Here is a 14628-nt window from a genome sequence, read left to right on the forward strand (position 1 = left end):
GAGTATCCTCGAACAACTGTGTGAGTGGCCGTGAGGCATGATGTAGCAGCTTGGATCACAGGAAGCATCCAAGGGCATCAAGGACTCTGGCACTAGCAGGTCCGTGAGAGGGTCTCCTTAAGAGATTTTGTGAGAGCTTTTGTGAGAGTGAATGCTTCTTATTGAGAGAAGTTTGTATATGAGAGTTGTGAGTGGGTGTTCTCCTCTTGTACTTATTTTTTTCTCATAGTGAAGCTTGCATGCTCCGTGGAGGTAGCACTTGGACTGATCCACATATTTGATTGTATTCTCATTTTATTTCTACTTTCTTTCTGCTGCAATAATTGACGAGAGGGCCACAACAAGTGGTACCAGATCCTCCAATAGTATGATGTATAAAGGATCTCATTATCAAGGCATCTTTGAACAACAAATACTTTCTCCATCTATATAAGCTAATTTTCAACTTTCAAAAGTTCTATAGTCCCCTTAAAAGTATATAGAGCCAGCTTCTTAATCTCTACTGTGTTACTTTGCTACTTTTGCAGCTCCCCACATCCTCATGGTTGTTATGTTTGCATCTGATCTTGCACTTGCAATTATTACAATAATTGTTTCTGTAATTGCTGCTGCATTTGTATCAATCCAACTTATATATGCATTAGTTGTGCCATATTAAGTTTCAATTACTCTATCTCATAGTTTCTAGTAGGATTAGTGACTCCGTGATGTTGAGAAGTGACACTAATCTACTATGTAGTATCACCAATTTGCTGATTTGATGCCTTTCTAGTAGTATTTTTGACCACCCTTTTCATCCAATGTGGAGGCATCTTAACCTTGAACAAACAATGAGTAGATAAATCCAACTAATCTCAAGATTCTCTTTCAAAATCTAATATTTAAAATTATATTTTTATCAAAATTTAACTATAATTATTTTAAAAATAAATGATCCTAAGTCCCAACACCCTCATAAGGTTGGCCATGCGATAGTGCCCAACATCCAGATTGATTCGATCTGGGACATCCTATTAATCAACTATAAATTAAGAGTCATACTATAATGCAAGGATACAATTGCTAGTAAAATCTAGTGATGCTGGCCCCACCAAGGTGGGGGTCGACATGTTGTCTAGCATACATAAGTTAGAGCCCCTTTACGAGGGTCTATCTTAGCCATTGAAGGAAGATCTTAACTAGATTAAACAATCTAGAGAGACAATGGAGAGAGAAGCAATCTATAGAGAAACTTGAGAGAGAAAGTTGGGGAAGAGAGAGAAAAGAGAGAAGAGAGAGAAAAATAAACTTTCCCTTTCTTTTTTTATTTTTTTTTATTTTCTTTCCTTCTTTTTTTCTCTTTTTAGTATACTTTCTAGGTGAAAAAGGGACTTACCGAATCACCCTTTTCTCAAAATAGGGGAGCCCTTGGTTGGTGGTGATTGTGGCCAACAAGGTAGGCACACCAATGTAGCTAGGGGTTCCCAGACTAGTTTTCAGTGACAACAACATTTAAAAAATAAATAAAATTCAAGAAAATTTTTTTTAAGAAATTCCTGCAATAATTGGCTGGAATCTGAGCTCCATGGACTAGAAAGTGTGGGATTAAAGGATTGAGGGATCATTCCTCTTTTTTGGTGGTGTTTGGGCTGTGATTTTGGTGGGCACGGTGAAAGGTGTCTAGAAGAAGAAGAAAGAAAAGAGGAAGAGAGAAGGAAGGGGAAGAGATGGTGGAGGAGTATTGTGGAGGGAAAGAGGTTCATTTTTATAGAGGAGCTTTAGGGTTCTGGTGGCCTTAGGATGTCAGCTCCAATCTAGACTCATCAAAAAAAAAAAACCTCTCAATGGTGGTCTTTTTCTTCTTTTCCTCTTTCCTTTTCCTTTATTTTGGGCTATTTTTGGCATTTGGGCCAATCAAGTGGACCAAGTCCCACTTCTAATCAGCCTGGGCAATCATGTTCTTCCTCATAAAAAAATTCATCCCCAAAATTTTTTGCCGAAGTCTTTAAAAATTTAGAGTTAGTGCCTTAAGTCATCTTCAAATTTTAAGAACAAGTCTTTCATTGAATTATTGCTCTGATTAGCTTTAAATAATTCAAACCACTACATTTCCGATGCATGCTCTGATTTAAATCTACCAACACACCTATGTCAAATCTATATTTCTAAATTATGTCATAATTAGCATAAATTATCATCCTAATATCCTCAGTATCTATCCATCTAGACTTATCTTATATCTGATTCTGTGTATCATAATTTATTCACTTATGCTCTGATATTATATTAATTATCATGTTCCTGACTCGAGATCATGAACTAGAGGGCATGGCAACCACTACATATTTATAGTGAACTCTCTCCATAAATATATAAGGCATCTCATCAAAATATAATAAAGCAAATAGTGGAATAAATTGAAATAATTAATGTTCAAGCTTGAATTTAAATAACAAAATCAAAATCAAATGTCTTAAAAAAATATTCTAAAGTCTTTTATCAACTTTTAGTAGAACATAATATAAAATAAAGATATTAAAATTTTATTTCTAATCGCTTTCCCATAATGAATTGCTAAGTCTCACTGGTTCTTTGAATATATAAAAATAATAAAATATAAAATAATAAGCTAGACAATCCAATAAGTCAAAATCATTTTAGCTAAATAAATTAAGCAATAATAAGTATGCATAATATATTAATTCAAAATCAAATGTAAATATGCCGCACTATCTAAACAATATCCATGCAAAACCCATCTTTTCAAAATTCATAATACATCCATAAATTGATTTCTTTTAAAAATTCATATCCATCTTAATATCCATAAACTATAATCATACTTATATCATATGGCTGGGCTAGATAATGAGCTCAGAATAGTTAAAGCATCAATGTGTAATCTCCATTAACACAATATTGATATGCCAAGATATGATCTTCACTGGTAGGATATCGATATGCTAACATACAACTCGTACTAGTAGGATATCGATATATCAATATATAACTTTATCGATAGGGTGTCAATATAGCAGTGCATAACCCTCACTAACTAGGCATCAATGTAATAGTGTATATCTCCATTATCAGGGTATCGATATACTAGTGCATAAGTCTCACTGGCAGAATATCGATACATAGTTAGGTTGCAAGTAAAAATACCTCATGAATTAAAGTACCTTTTCTATAAAATTAATTTCATATTACAAATCGAATAATATGCAAAATCATCTGGAATTGAAATCAATCGATCATAATTCAAAATAGAATCGATACCTTCAAGCATGCATCAAATAGTATTCTATAATAAGATAAATTCAATGAATAAATATTATACTCATATTCATGAATCACAAATAATATAATAAAAAATTTAATGATATAAATAACATATAATTTATTGATAAATTTAGAAAAAAAATTATATTACTAATCGTGTGAGTAGAGTCCACCAATAATTCCAATTAATTTTGAGAATTTCTCTCAACCTGTCACCATTGCATCGAAAGTCTATGCATCTTGTTATGTAAAAGAATAGACTCTTTCTTAGATCTGAGGTATCTTCTCGAGCGAGAATTGGTCATTATTAGAGTCCGCGATACATTATCATGAAAAACAAAAGAGTTTTATCAAAAGAAGATTAGGTTAGCACATTGGTGTACTAGAAATGAAAAGCTATTGGATGGTAATCGACTTAAATATTAATTAAACAAACTCAAGGGCCAACTCAACATTCAGCTGGTAAAAGGATGACCTCCGACCATAGTTTCAATATGTAATGTGACAGTCTACAGGCTGGATTCCCAGGAAATTTGAAGATTGAATCATCATTTATTTCTCCAAGAAATTTATCATCTAGTTACTTTGAACTCATGTCATTCTGTAATTCAATTTTAAGCTAGGTGGCTAGTATGATATTCATTGTGTTTTCTTATCCTATATATATATATATATAAATGGAACTCATGGAGTTTGTGGTTAGAATCTTGTATTATGGCGGTTATTTTTGGTGAGAATCCTACATGCAGGTGTAGGAGTGCCTAACACCTCAATCCGTCCTCATGCTACATTTCTCACTATCATTTCACGGACATAAATCAACTTATGAAGTCAATATATTCCATCAAAAAAATGCAATATTTACTAGTTCCATCTCAGAAAATAACATCTGAGTGGTTACTCTACCAGAACCAATTTTCTTTTAGATGCTAAACCTGAATTATAGAAGTTAGTGGCAAAAGATTATGGTATGGAAGCACGCTAATGAGTCTCAAGAAGATTGCCATAGCTTTGTACAGTCCCTTGGAATCTAAAAAGAAGACACCACGAAAATAAGCAGAAAAATATAACGGATGTTGGGTAATTTTTCGCAGGGTGCAATTTTTCACATGGTAAAGGCATGTCCACTCACCTCATACTCCAACCCCTTAGTAATGTACCTCATCATCCATCAATCAACTCAAAGAGCTTAGGTCCACCTTCTCTACACACGCTCAGTAGGCAAAGCAGCGACAACATCAACAGTCAAACTTTTACCAGTTGGCAACGCAGCATCAACATCCACAATCTCATAAACCTTAAACCATGGATCAACATGAACCAGCTCGGACCAGCAAGCATTGGCCCGTAACCTTCTGCACTTCATGTTAAAGAGGTTCAACAGAGAAATCCACACACCTGTAACCCTTGTCTGGCATTTTCTCAAGGTACCAGCAGCAGTCTTGAACATTAGTGCTACTGAACACCTGTAACCAGTGTTATCATCTTTTTTTTTTCTACAACATGCTTCACATGTTTTTTGTTGTGCGGTTGCAAGCATCGTTATGAAAGCTAATTAAGAATAATGAGGTGTAGCTTGGAGCTTTCCATCTCCTTATCATTGTAACCATCATTGCTAGACGGATGGCTTCTTGGTCTAATTTGTTAGAATAGAAATCCAGAATCAAACTTCTGTTTCCGGTCCATATCAGCATTTCTAGCGTATGGTTTTTCTTTCTTTTAACTCCCTATGAAAGTACAGCTGGTCCTGTAGATCCTTTTTTTTTTTTTTCTTTTTTGGATAAGAAGTAGATCCTTTTCTTTACTGTCCTACTTTAATGAAGTCCAAGATTAGATCATCTAGTATTCCCCTTTCCCTGACTTGCCAGGGCACAACCCCTGCTTTGAAACTAAAAACTTCATTGCTTCTATAAATCATGTACTAAGGTTGCTTCACAATACTAGTTATGGTTCACCCATTTCTAGTCACCCTAGAGGACGTGACATGCATGCTGTCTTAAACTTACATGCTTGATAAATTTCATGCTCTTTTGCCATAGTTAATTCAGTTATTATAACAGCCATATACATACGCTGCTGAAAGTAACATGGTCCGTGAGTGGGAATGGTACTGCTTTGCTTCACATTTTTCACACCAGAAGATAACTTTAATGTTCTTTGAGCGCATTTTGTCTGCGACTACATTCTGTATCAACTTAACTGGTTGGCTGAATTCTTGCAAACTCTACCTGCCCTATCCTTGACTGGCAATTGTATAATATGCAGCTTGTGGGGGGTGATGCTCATTGGAATCTGCATGGAGAAAGATTCTGATGTTCAAATCTGCTGCATAGTGATTGAAGTTGAGTTTAACGTGCAGGTGGTAACAAACCCAAGTGAGTTGTGGGTTGCAGCTGTAAAAGCTGCTTTACGGTCAAATAAGTTCTACACTCCGGGACAAGCTGCTTCTCTGATGCCTTCTACATGTTGCGGCTGCTATTGATGATAACAGTATATTGAATTAAGTCAGAATCATACACCTATTCATTTTTGTAACACTTGATCTTGTTAACCGCAAAATTATTATCCACAATGATGAAAATGGATCCGTGGTGTTGCCTAATCTTATTCCATGATAATTTTTGAGGGACATCAGATTTATGTGATTCTCAAATGAATCAACAAAAACATAAAAATGGTGATGGCTTAGATTCTCACAAACCTCGGTTTCATCCACAATCCCATGAGATTTCCTTGGCCCATATTCTTCAGATCAGCCAAACTCATCCTTACGAAATTCTGCAAGATAAACATCATGATCTGGTCGTTTGGGTAGTAAAGTTAAGTGCAGGATGCATTTCCAATAAACAATTAAAAAAATTAATTAATTAATTATAAAAAAAAATCTCTCCCTTCTCTCCCAACAGTGGTCCAGGAGAGGGCTTCATCCATCTCGGAGGCGAACGACTGGCATTGTCCCGAAAATTTGAGCACTCATGCTTAGTGCCAAAAAGATACAATAGCCGTCCATTTATGATATATCCCTTTATGACATCCCAATTCTGCTTTAACCGAAGCTAAGATTAACGCCCACAACAAATCTAAATACACCGCTTCATCCAATTAATCCATATAATTATTATAGATCGATTTTTTTATTTTAAAATTTTATATGATAAAAATATTAATTTTTAAAAAAATTATAATATTTTATGACATCATACATTTATAATATAAAATATTTTCATCATTTAAAATTTTTAAATAAAAAAATTAATATTATATACATATTAAAAAATTAAATAAAAATATATTTTCATATTATAATATCTTAAATTATGACATCTTCCGTTATATTATGTCATAAAATACCATAATTTTTTTTAAAATATAAAAATATTTTTATTATATAAAATTTTTAAATGATAAAATTTAATCATCAAACATTAAATACGTATTGAAAAAAATGACGACTGATTTACCAAATTTTCTATACCACCGATGATGTGCATTGGACGCCGAGCCTTGGCCTTACAATCACCTAAAGCACAGGCATGCCACCATGATCTCTCACTGCCACAGGCTAAAACTCACCCCTAAAACCAGTAACTCTGCATGCTGCCACTACCAAACGGACCCTTCTCTCCCCGGGAGCCAGATTCTAACATACCATTTCACCTTATAAAAGCAACTTAAAACTCTAGCCCTCACTATTCAGGCCATTAACCGATTCTGCCTCGGCTACAAGCTTCACCATTCACCAACCAAGCATAAGCATGGACAAGCTTCACTCTTCACCAACCAAGCATAAGCATAAGCATAGGCTCACAGGAGGCAGCCAAAGAGGGATTAACCAAATTGATGTCATGTTTGCGGTTATTACAAATGGTGTACCAAGGGTAGCCCCCCTGCAGAAAGTATTGGCAATCTAAGATGCACAATGATCAGAAATCACAATCAAGATGAATTCTTTCACTCCTTGAATCAAAACCAATGAACATGAACTGAAATTCATAATAATGCATTCCATCAGAAGTTCTAAGAGATCTCAAACAACAAAATCTCCTTAACGCCATAAGAAGCAAAACTTTGGATTAAGAGCTCACAGATGTTGCCAACAAGACCCGAACAAATAAAATGACAACCAAGTATTCCCTACAACTGTCTCACAGGTTACCAGCCAAGCTAAAAACTACTTAAAATACTCGATACGGCTTACCCATGGTGCTCTTCAGGTACAAGCACCTCACCTGTAATCATGCAGGGTGGAATGAGAGACGTTAGAAGTCCATACATTAAACGCATATAAGACAATGTTGTCATACAATAATAACATACACAGAATAAATGCTTATAAAGAACCAAATTGATGAAGAAAATCCTAAAGAAGGTTGTGATAGCTGCACCATCCAGATAGCATACCCTGGGCTACAGATACGAAGGTCTGCACTCTAGGGTACACATTACTGGATCTTGCCCTCATCAAGGCTGGCAGGCTAGTGGTTCATCCATACAGCGAAAGCTAGACGTGAATGTACAAGAAAAAGGCTATCAAATTTATTGACATCAAGATGTTCAAGAAATACAGCACTTCTAAATGGTTTCTTGGTTATCTAATTCAAATTATAGCAAAAGCTTAAGCTAAACAACTCTAAAGGTCTGTTTGGCTCCGCTTTAAACATATGCTTTTCCAACTTTTAAAGAAAAAATAACTTTTTCAAAAAACTGTTTATACAAGAAAATAAAGACATGAAAGAAATTTAAGAGAAGCATGAACACCTAGCATCTGTCTTCTCCTCTTTTAATAATGTGAAAGCAACATGAAACAAATCATAATATTCAACCAACTCTAAATCCAGGTGCAGTAAAACATCCTAGAAATTGTAGATCTAGGTATCTCTTCAGTTCTTTGTATAAAGTCCTACAGTTTACATAAAGGAGAAACTAACTCAAAAATTCAGAATGTGTAATACTTTTTACATGGCATTAACAAGTCGGTAGATTTTTCTGCATGAGGATGGCAAGGGTGATATTCTACATCTATTTCAAACGAAGGTTGAAAAAGAAGACATGCAAAAAGTAAACAATCAAGCAGCATGGAAATCAACAAAGATATGATAGGGAGAACCCACATTTTGCCAATTCTTCTTCAACAATGACACAAGAAAGTTAACGCTAAGTTGCACATTCTGAAAGATCTGCTTCTCCTCCATTGCACAATTACCCACAGCAACACCCATGCACAAAACTTTCTTGAGCTGAAATTTCACCATTGCTTTTGTCTCATTAACTTTTGACTCCAGGGATTCCTGATGAGTCACCAATGTGGGAAACTTCCCTGCATGATAAAATGTCAAGAAAGTACATGACAAACAAACAAGTCCTAAGTTCATAATGCACAGTATGTTAATATATAAGAGACTGCAAAATAAAAGGAAAGGGTCAACTACTTTTTCCATGCTTCAGGTGACTAGAGAAAAGTGGTACTTAAGATTTTAAAGAACTGATCATATTTTACAAATGAATATGTGAAAAAGCATGAAGTTGATATGGTAAACTACATGATCATAGTCTTTGATATGGCAGTATAGGGGGTGCAAATGAACCGAGCTGCTCATGCAGTCAGCTCATTTGAGCTCAGCTCAACTAGGAATGAGCTGAGATCAAACACATTTCAGGGCTTAGTTCATAAATAATCTAAGCTGAACATGGGGCTTTTTCAAATACAATGGACAAGCCTGGCTTGGCTTGACTAAAGCTCCACTTGAAGCTTAGCCAAGCTGAGCTCGAGCAAGTTCTGTTGAGCCCAGCCCAAGTTCAAGACAAGCTCAAGTGGCTTGTTTATAGACCAAGCAAAGCCTGAGCAGCCTGGTACTCAGCTTGCCTACTCAGGCTCGGCTGGGCTCATTTGCACGACTACAGAGGTACGATAACCAAGTTCAGTGTGTGGTAAAGATCTTTATTTACCGGCACAACGGAATTGACTTCTGATATTAAATTGTACATGAAGTCTGATACTTCTCATGCCTCCTTTTTTCCATTTCATCCTGGGATAGGACTAAGAAGGATTTGCCAACTGAATTTTATATATTGAGTGCACACAAATTCAGTGGCCAGAGTGAGATATGGGCCCACCCAACAGATTCTCATAGAAAAGGATCTATAAATTGGAGACAATATTATATATATCAATGGCAGTGGTGCTCAAACAACACAATATTTTTGATCCTTTTCTCCCATATTTTTGGTATAACCAAAAGTTATCTTTCACATAATTTAGTGTCATAAATTTATCTTCTAAAGGATGGAGCAAATTTGAAGTTCACAAGAATTAGAAGAAAACAAGGGGGAAAAAACTACTTCCTGTGCAATTCATGCAATTTTTAGGCATCAGCATTCAATGTCAACCCATGTCAAACTACTTCCAAGAAAACTCTTAAGAAATAATGAAAATGCTTGCCTGCTTTGTTGAGACCAGGACCAAGAAGACGAGGAATCTGCTTAATGATTGCTTCTGATGCTAGGAAAGCATGGTACTTCTTAGCAAGCTTTTTGACCAGCTTCTTGTTTTTGTTCATCTTTTTTAGTGCTTCAACATCCATATAGTCAAGCCCTATTTTCTCTGCCTGCAGAAGACATAATCAAGCAGCAGCTCAATATTTTGTCATTGTTGCAAGCCGAAGTCAATGAAAACATGAGCATCTAGATGTTTTTGCTCTTTGGCACATTGGAAAAACACATATAATGCAGATCTAGTTTACAAGTCACAGTGAATGCAGATCAAGTTTGCAAGTCAGGGATAAAACCAGAAAAAAAGATTTACCACCGAGAATAGTTGATTAATGAATGGAAATACATTAATCAAAATTCACAAGGGGGCAGCTACATTAAAAATTTAAAATGATTTCCTTTTAACATCCAGTAACTAAATGATTCTATAAATTTATGCATATATGCATTTAACATAGCTCACCTCCTCAACATGTTGAGCATCACCAAGCATGCAGACCTTCATTTTTGGACGAGGGATATGAGGTAACTTCACAGATCCACTGAAGCGCTTGTCCTTTTGGGGGTCATAGTTCTTCAGACCAATCTGCAGCTCGATGGTTTCAGTAAAATTGCGCTTCTTCTCCCGAGAATCATTTGTCAGCTGAGAGATTGCTTCCCTCAAAACGTCACTCTGCAACTTGCTATAGAATAGTATTTAAAAAAAAAAAAGGATAGTCAGATTGCATATTTCATTATTTTCAGCTCAGAAAATTCCGAAAGCTAGAGTAAGATCATTCCATAATCATTATGAATTATTGAGGTAATAAACCAACCATACAAGTCTAATACACCGAATATTATATAATAAAGAAATAAGAGAAATTTTATAAAACAACAATGAGAACACAATGCTGCATGGCTTAGAAAGTAGAGGAATAAAAGAGGGTCTTTGGTACGGCCAGTGATAAAAGAAATGGGTATACAGACAAAACAAATGTCTTGATTATCGTTGATGGTATAGGAAATGTAAGACATGATCTACAGAAAATATTGCATCATCATTTAACCATACATGCAACAATATGCACCGGTAACATAACTGTTGAAACTAAGATCCATAAACTGCCTCAAAACTAACAAACTTCTTGCACTATATCATCATGAAAACACCAAAAATAGAAAAAGAACTATGTCCCATCTGATTCTCTACCAGGTAATAATTTAAAAAATAAAGAATCCAACTTGCCTAAATCCATCTGACTTAAAAAATTATAATGTTAAAATTGGCTAAAACCAGACATTGAAACTAAATAGATCAAAAAAATAAAAAAAAACAATGAAGTAAAGAGCTCCTGTTATGAAAATTAACAGAAGATCGACAAAATACTGCCTTTCATGCTGAAAACAGAGGGTAGAATTACATTGTATCAAAAAAAAAAAAAAGAACTATAAACAATCAAGTAAAGAGCTCCAGTTGCGAAAATGAACAAATGTGCGACCAAACACTGTAAGTGATTATCATATACATTAATGGTCAGGTAGAACATAACAACGACTTAGCACGCATTAAAATCTTGGCATTCATCAAAAAGGAAATATTGTTTTAAAAAAAAGGCACATCTTTCAAAAGACAAGAAAAATAAAAACAAAAAAAAAGAACTAAAAGATAAATGGATGGAAAACATATAGTGACAAAAGGTGAGTGTATAAAAATAAATCTCAAGAACCAATACCTCATTGTTCTGGTGGATTTCTCCTGCTTTCACTTCGACGCTCCTTCCTTCAAACAAAAGAGATCAGATCGTTAGAGACCGGAGAAAAAACCTCCATCACAAACAAATCTGCGAGCAAATAAACTTCAGAAAACGGATCAATGAAGAAAAATCACCGGCTTGATATTAAGATCACTAAAGATCCAGTTGAGAATAAAAGAAAAAAACGAAGCTAAAAGGAAGAGAAGCCATCGGATTGGAGGAAAGAATACAACTACTAGGGCTTCTACATTCGAGGACGACAAGAAACAAAAGGAATTGGTCGCGATGGGAAGGGAAGGCAGAGGGAGAAATAGACTTACCAAGAGCTCGGAGAGAGAGGAGAAGGCGGCGGGAGAAGTGAAACCCTGGAAAAGCGAGACGCACTCCTCCTTTTATATAGTAGGGTTTGTGAGGAAATCCAACGATCATCCTCATGCGAAGGAGAGCCGTTTGTTGCCGTGAGGCCCAATCATAGCCGTTGGATTTGGGTTTCTTGGATGTGAATTGACCGGGTGCGAGCCCATGGTTAGCGAATGGACGATGCGTTGTTGCGCCTGGCCTCAGCAACTTTGGAGTTTGAACGCAAGCGGATAGACTAATCGTTTCCTCGGTGCTGACGAGAGTATTTTGCATATCTTTTTCTGAAATCAATACAATCTACACAATAACATTAGAGAACAAATCGAAGCTCTTCTGAAGTCACAAGCATTATAGATTCATGACGCCATATGCCTAGAATACGAAGTTCTTTGTGTTCTGCATCCAATAGCACAGTTAATTTCTTTTACGATTGGACCGTCCTCACATAAAAAATATATAAAAAATTACAATAAATTTTATTTTGGATTGGATTCACATTGCGGCTGCTTCAAAATCTAAAAATAACAATTTAAAAAAAATGCAGCGGCCTTACCTTAATTAACTTGGTATTAAAAAATAAAAAAAAAGACATTGTTTCCATACATTTGCCAAGCTACAGCACCTACCATGACATTAATTGTATGATGGAACTTGAAAAAATAGAATAATCTCCAGATAATCTTTCATTTATAGATTCAAAAAGAATGATGTTTTGCAAATGTTAGATAAGATTTGGACAGAAGATCGATTGAGGTGATTGCTCAATTGGATAGGTAGATCGATGGAAAGGACTGTTCAATTAGAGAGCAGAAGATAAGATATGATGGAGGATGGCCATAGAAGGAGGATGGGGATAAATATCTCTCGCTATTGGGCAACATATGCGGGTGAAGCAGGATATTCAAATGAGGTTTTTCACTGTAGGCAAATTTTTTTTTTTTGTATATTTTTTTTGTTTTGTTCTCATCAGACTGTATGGGATGGTTGCTACAGGTGTGCTGCAACCGTCTCTTCCCCATACTGCATCATCTGAGGAAGGATAAGCTCTGGTCCAAATTAAGGTATCGTTCTTCAGTCCTTTCTCTATCAGAGCTATGAGGGATTGCTGTATTCTTTGGCAGCCTTCCTCCTCCCATGCTTCATCATGTGTGAGATATGGTTATTATGATTAACGTGGTTGCAGGACCACCACTGATCATGGTTTGGAAAGGTTGCAGCAGCCTTGATTTTTGAGATCACGGTGCACGATGGAAGGGTGGGATTGAAAAAAGGAGAGAAGTGAAGGATCGAGATGGTTGCTGAGCTCCACCACCCTTGGTCCCTTTTTTTTTAAATCTTTGATTTTTCAAAAAAAAAGTTCCTAGCTTTCGATCCAAAGAAATGAGCTTCAGATTTGGATTGGGGCATATGGGTTTCGGCTTTAATAACGAACTAAAGGGTTGGATCCGAAGGATCCGGTCACCAAATAACAGACCAAACGGGTTTGGGCTATCAGATGATAGGTTATTTGGGTTTTGAATTGGGCTGAGTTGGAATAGATTTTTGGTTCGGTTTTCTCGGGTTGGGTTAGCCTGGGTGGTTGATTTCAGTCTAGGTTTCCCAATAGGGTTTGTCCAAGGCTTAGGATCATGGTTGGGTCCCAAAAGGGTTCGTCTAGGGCTTAGGATCATGGTTGGGTCCTTGATCAGCATCAAGCTTTCTTGGCTAAGCTTAATAGTTGGGCTTAGCCTGATTTCCCAATAGGGTCCAGTCTGGACCTAGGGTCAGGGTAGGATCAGGGCATCGGGTTGCATCAGGGAGTCTGGATTAGGGTTATGGCTGGGTTGAGTCAGCTTTTTTCGATGCGATTCGGTCTGGATTTAGGGTCAGGGTTTGGTTTCTGATTGATGTCAGCATTAGGGAGCTTGGGTTAGGGTTAGGGTTAGGGTTTGGCGTACAAAGGTGGTACGACGACGAAGGTAGGGGGCAGTGGGTGGTGAGGGCCGAGGTTAGGGGGATCGGACTGGTGGTCAGCAGCTTGGCCTCCGATGTGGGTAGGGATAAGGGTTTGTTCCACAAGGACGGCAGCGATAGTAGGTTAGGGCTAGAGTTATATTTTGGTGCTAGGATTTCGATGATGGATGTTGGGTCGTCGGAGGGTTAGGGTTGGCATTAGTAGGGTCCAGATTAGGGTTAGGGTTCAGATGGCGATGGCATTTGGGAGGGTTAGGATTAGCATCAGGGTTCGATTAGGGGCCAACATTGGGGTTATGGAGATTGGAATTGCAAAGGAGATGACTGGTAGGAAATGAAGGCAAGAGAGCCGAAAAAAAAAAAGAGAGAGATGTGGTGTTGGATCCAAGACCTGCAGAAGGGGGAAGAGGAACAGGATGATAGAAGGTACTAGAGACAGAGATCGCAGCAATGAGCCGATACCTTTAGGCTCCTCGGTGCATGTCGTCAGCCGATCGAACCGACAGAAAAAGGATGGCATCCAATGAGGGTGAGCTCTCAGGTGTAGATCCAATGGGTGGTCGCAGGGTGACGAAGGGCTTTGGTAGTGGAGCGATGATCGAGGGAAAGGGGGTGAAGGAGGCGGTGGAGTGGATGGGTTGAGAGGCGGCAAAGTGGAAGGATTGAAAGAGAAGATCGGCATCCAATGAGTGATGAGCACTGATTGTGGTTCTGACGGACAATCATGGAGGGTAGGGGGCTGCAATGGTGGGGTGGAGAGGGGAGGGGGGGTAGCGTGTTTGGGGGAGGTGGCGGGATGGGTTGTTTGGGAGATACGGTAAGGTTTTTT

At 37.1% G+C, this 14628-nt stretch overlaps 1 protein-coding gene across 3 annotated transcripts; it reads right to left on the minus strand.

Moving 5' to 3' along the window:
• Nucleotides 1–7219: 7219 nt before the first annotated feature.
• Nucleotides 7220–11905, minus strand: LOC105033041 (large ribosomal subunit protein uL1). 3 transcript variants are annotated; one of them, XM_010907685.3, is made up of 6 exons: nt 11807–11905; nt 11466–11512; nt 10214–10433; nt 9701–9866; nt 8373–8578; nt 7220–7490 (listed from the first exon to the last, which is right to left on the minus strand). In XM_010907685.3, the coding sequence occupies exons 2-6, from the start codon at nt 11468–11470 to the stop codon at nt 7437–7439; spliced, it is 651 nt and encodes a 216-aa protein (XP_010905987.1). In that variant the 5' UTR covers nt 11471–11512; nt 11807–11905; the 3' UTR covers nt 7220–7436. The 3 variants fall into 3 exon arrangements, with proteins under 3 accessions (XP_010905987.1, XP_010905988.1, XP_010905989.1); XM_010907686.3 differs by having other exon boundaries at nt 11621–11842; XM_010907687.3 differs by having other exon boundaries at nt 11466–11508; nt 11807–11829.
• Nucleotides 11906–14628: the final 2723 nt, after the last annotated feature.

The sequence above is a fragment of the Elaeis guineensis genome, chromosome 7, assembly GCF_000442705.2.
Source record: "Elaeis guineensis isolate ETL-2024a chromosome 7, EG11, whole genome shotgun sequence".
Taxonomy (NCBI): Eukaryota; Viridiplantae; Streptophyta; class Magnoliopsida; order Arecales; family Arecaceae; genus Elaeis; species Elaeis guineensis.

Bases quoted from the DNA above. Each gene is read 5' to 3' on its own strand.
- LOC105033041 (XM_010907685.3), bottom strand. The intron at 8,579-9,700 runs GCAAGCATTTTC...TTTATCATGCAG, and splicing joins TCCTGGTCTCAACAAAGCAG to GGAAGTTTCCCACATTGGTG. The intron at 7,491-8,372 runs GTGGGTTCTCCC...GCATGATTACAG, and splicing joins TGAAGAAGAATTGGCAAAAT to GTGAGGTGCTTGTACCTGAA.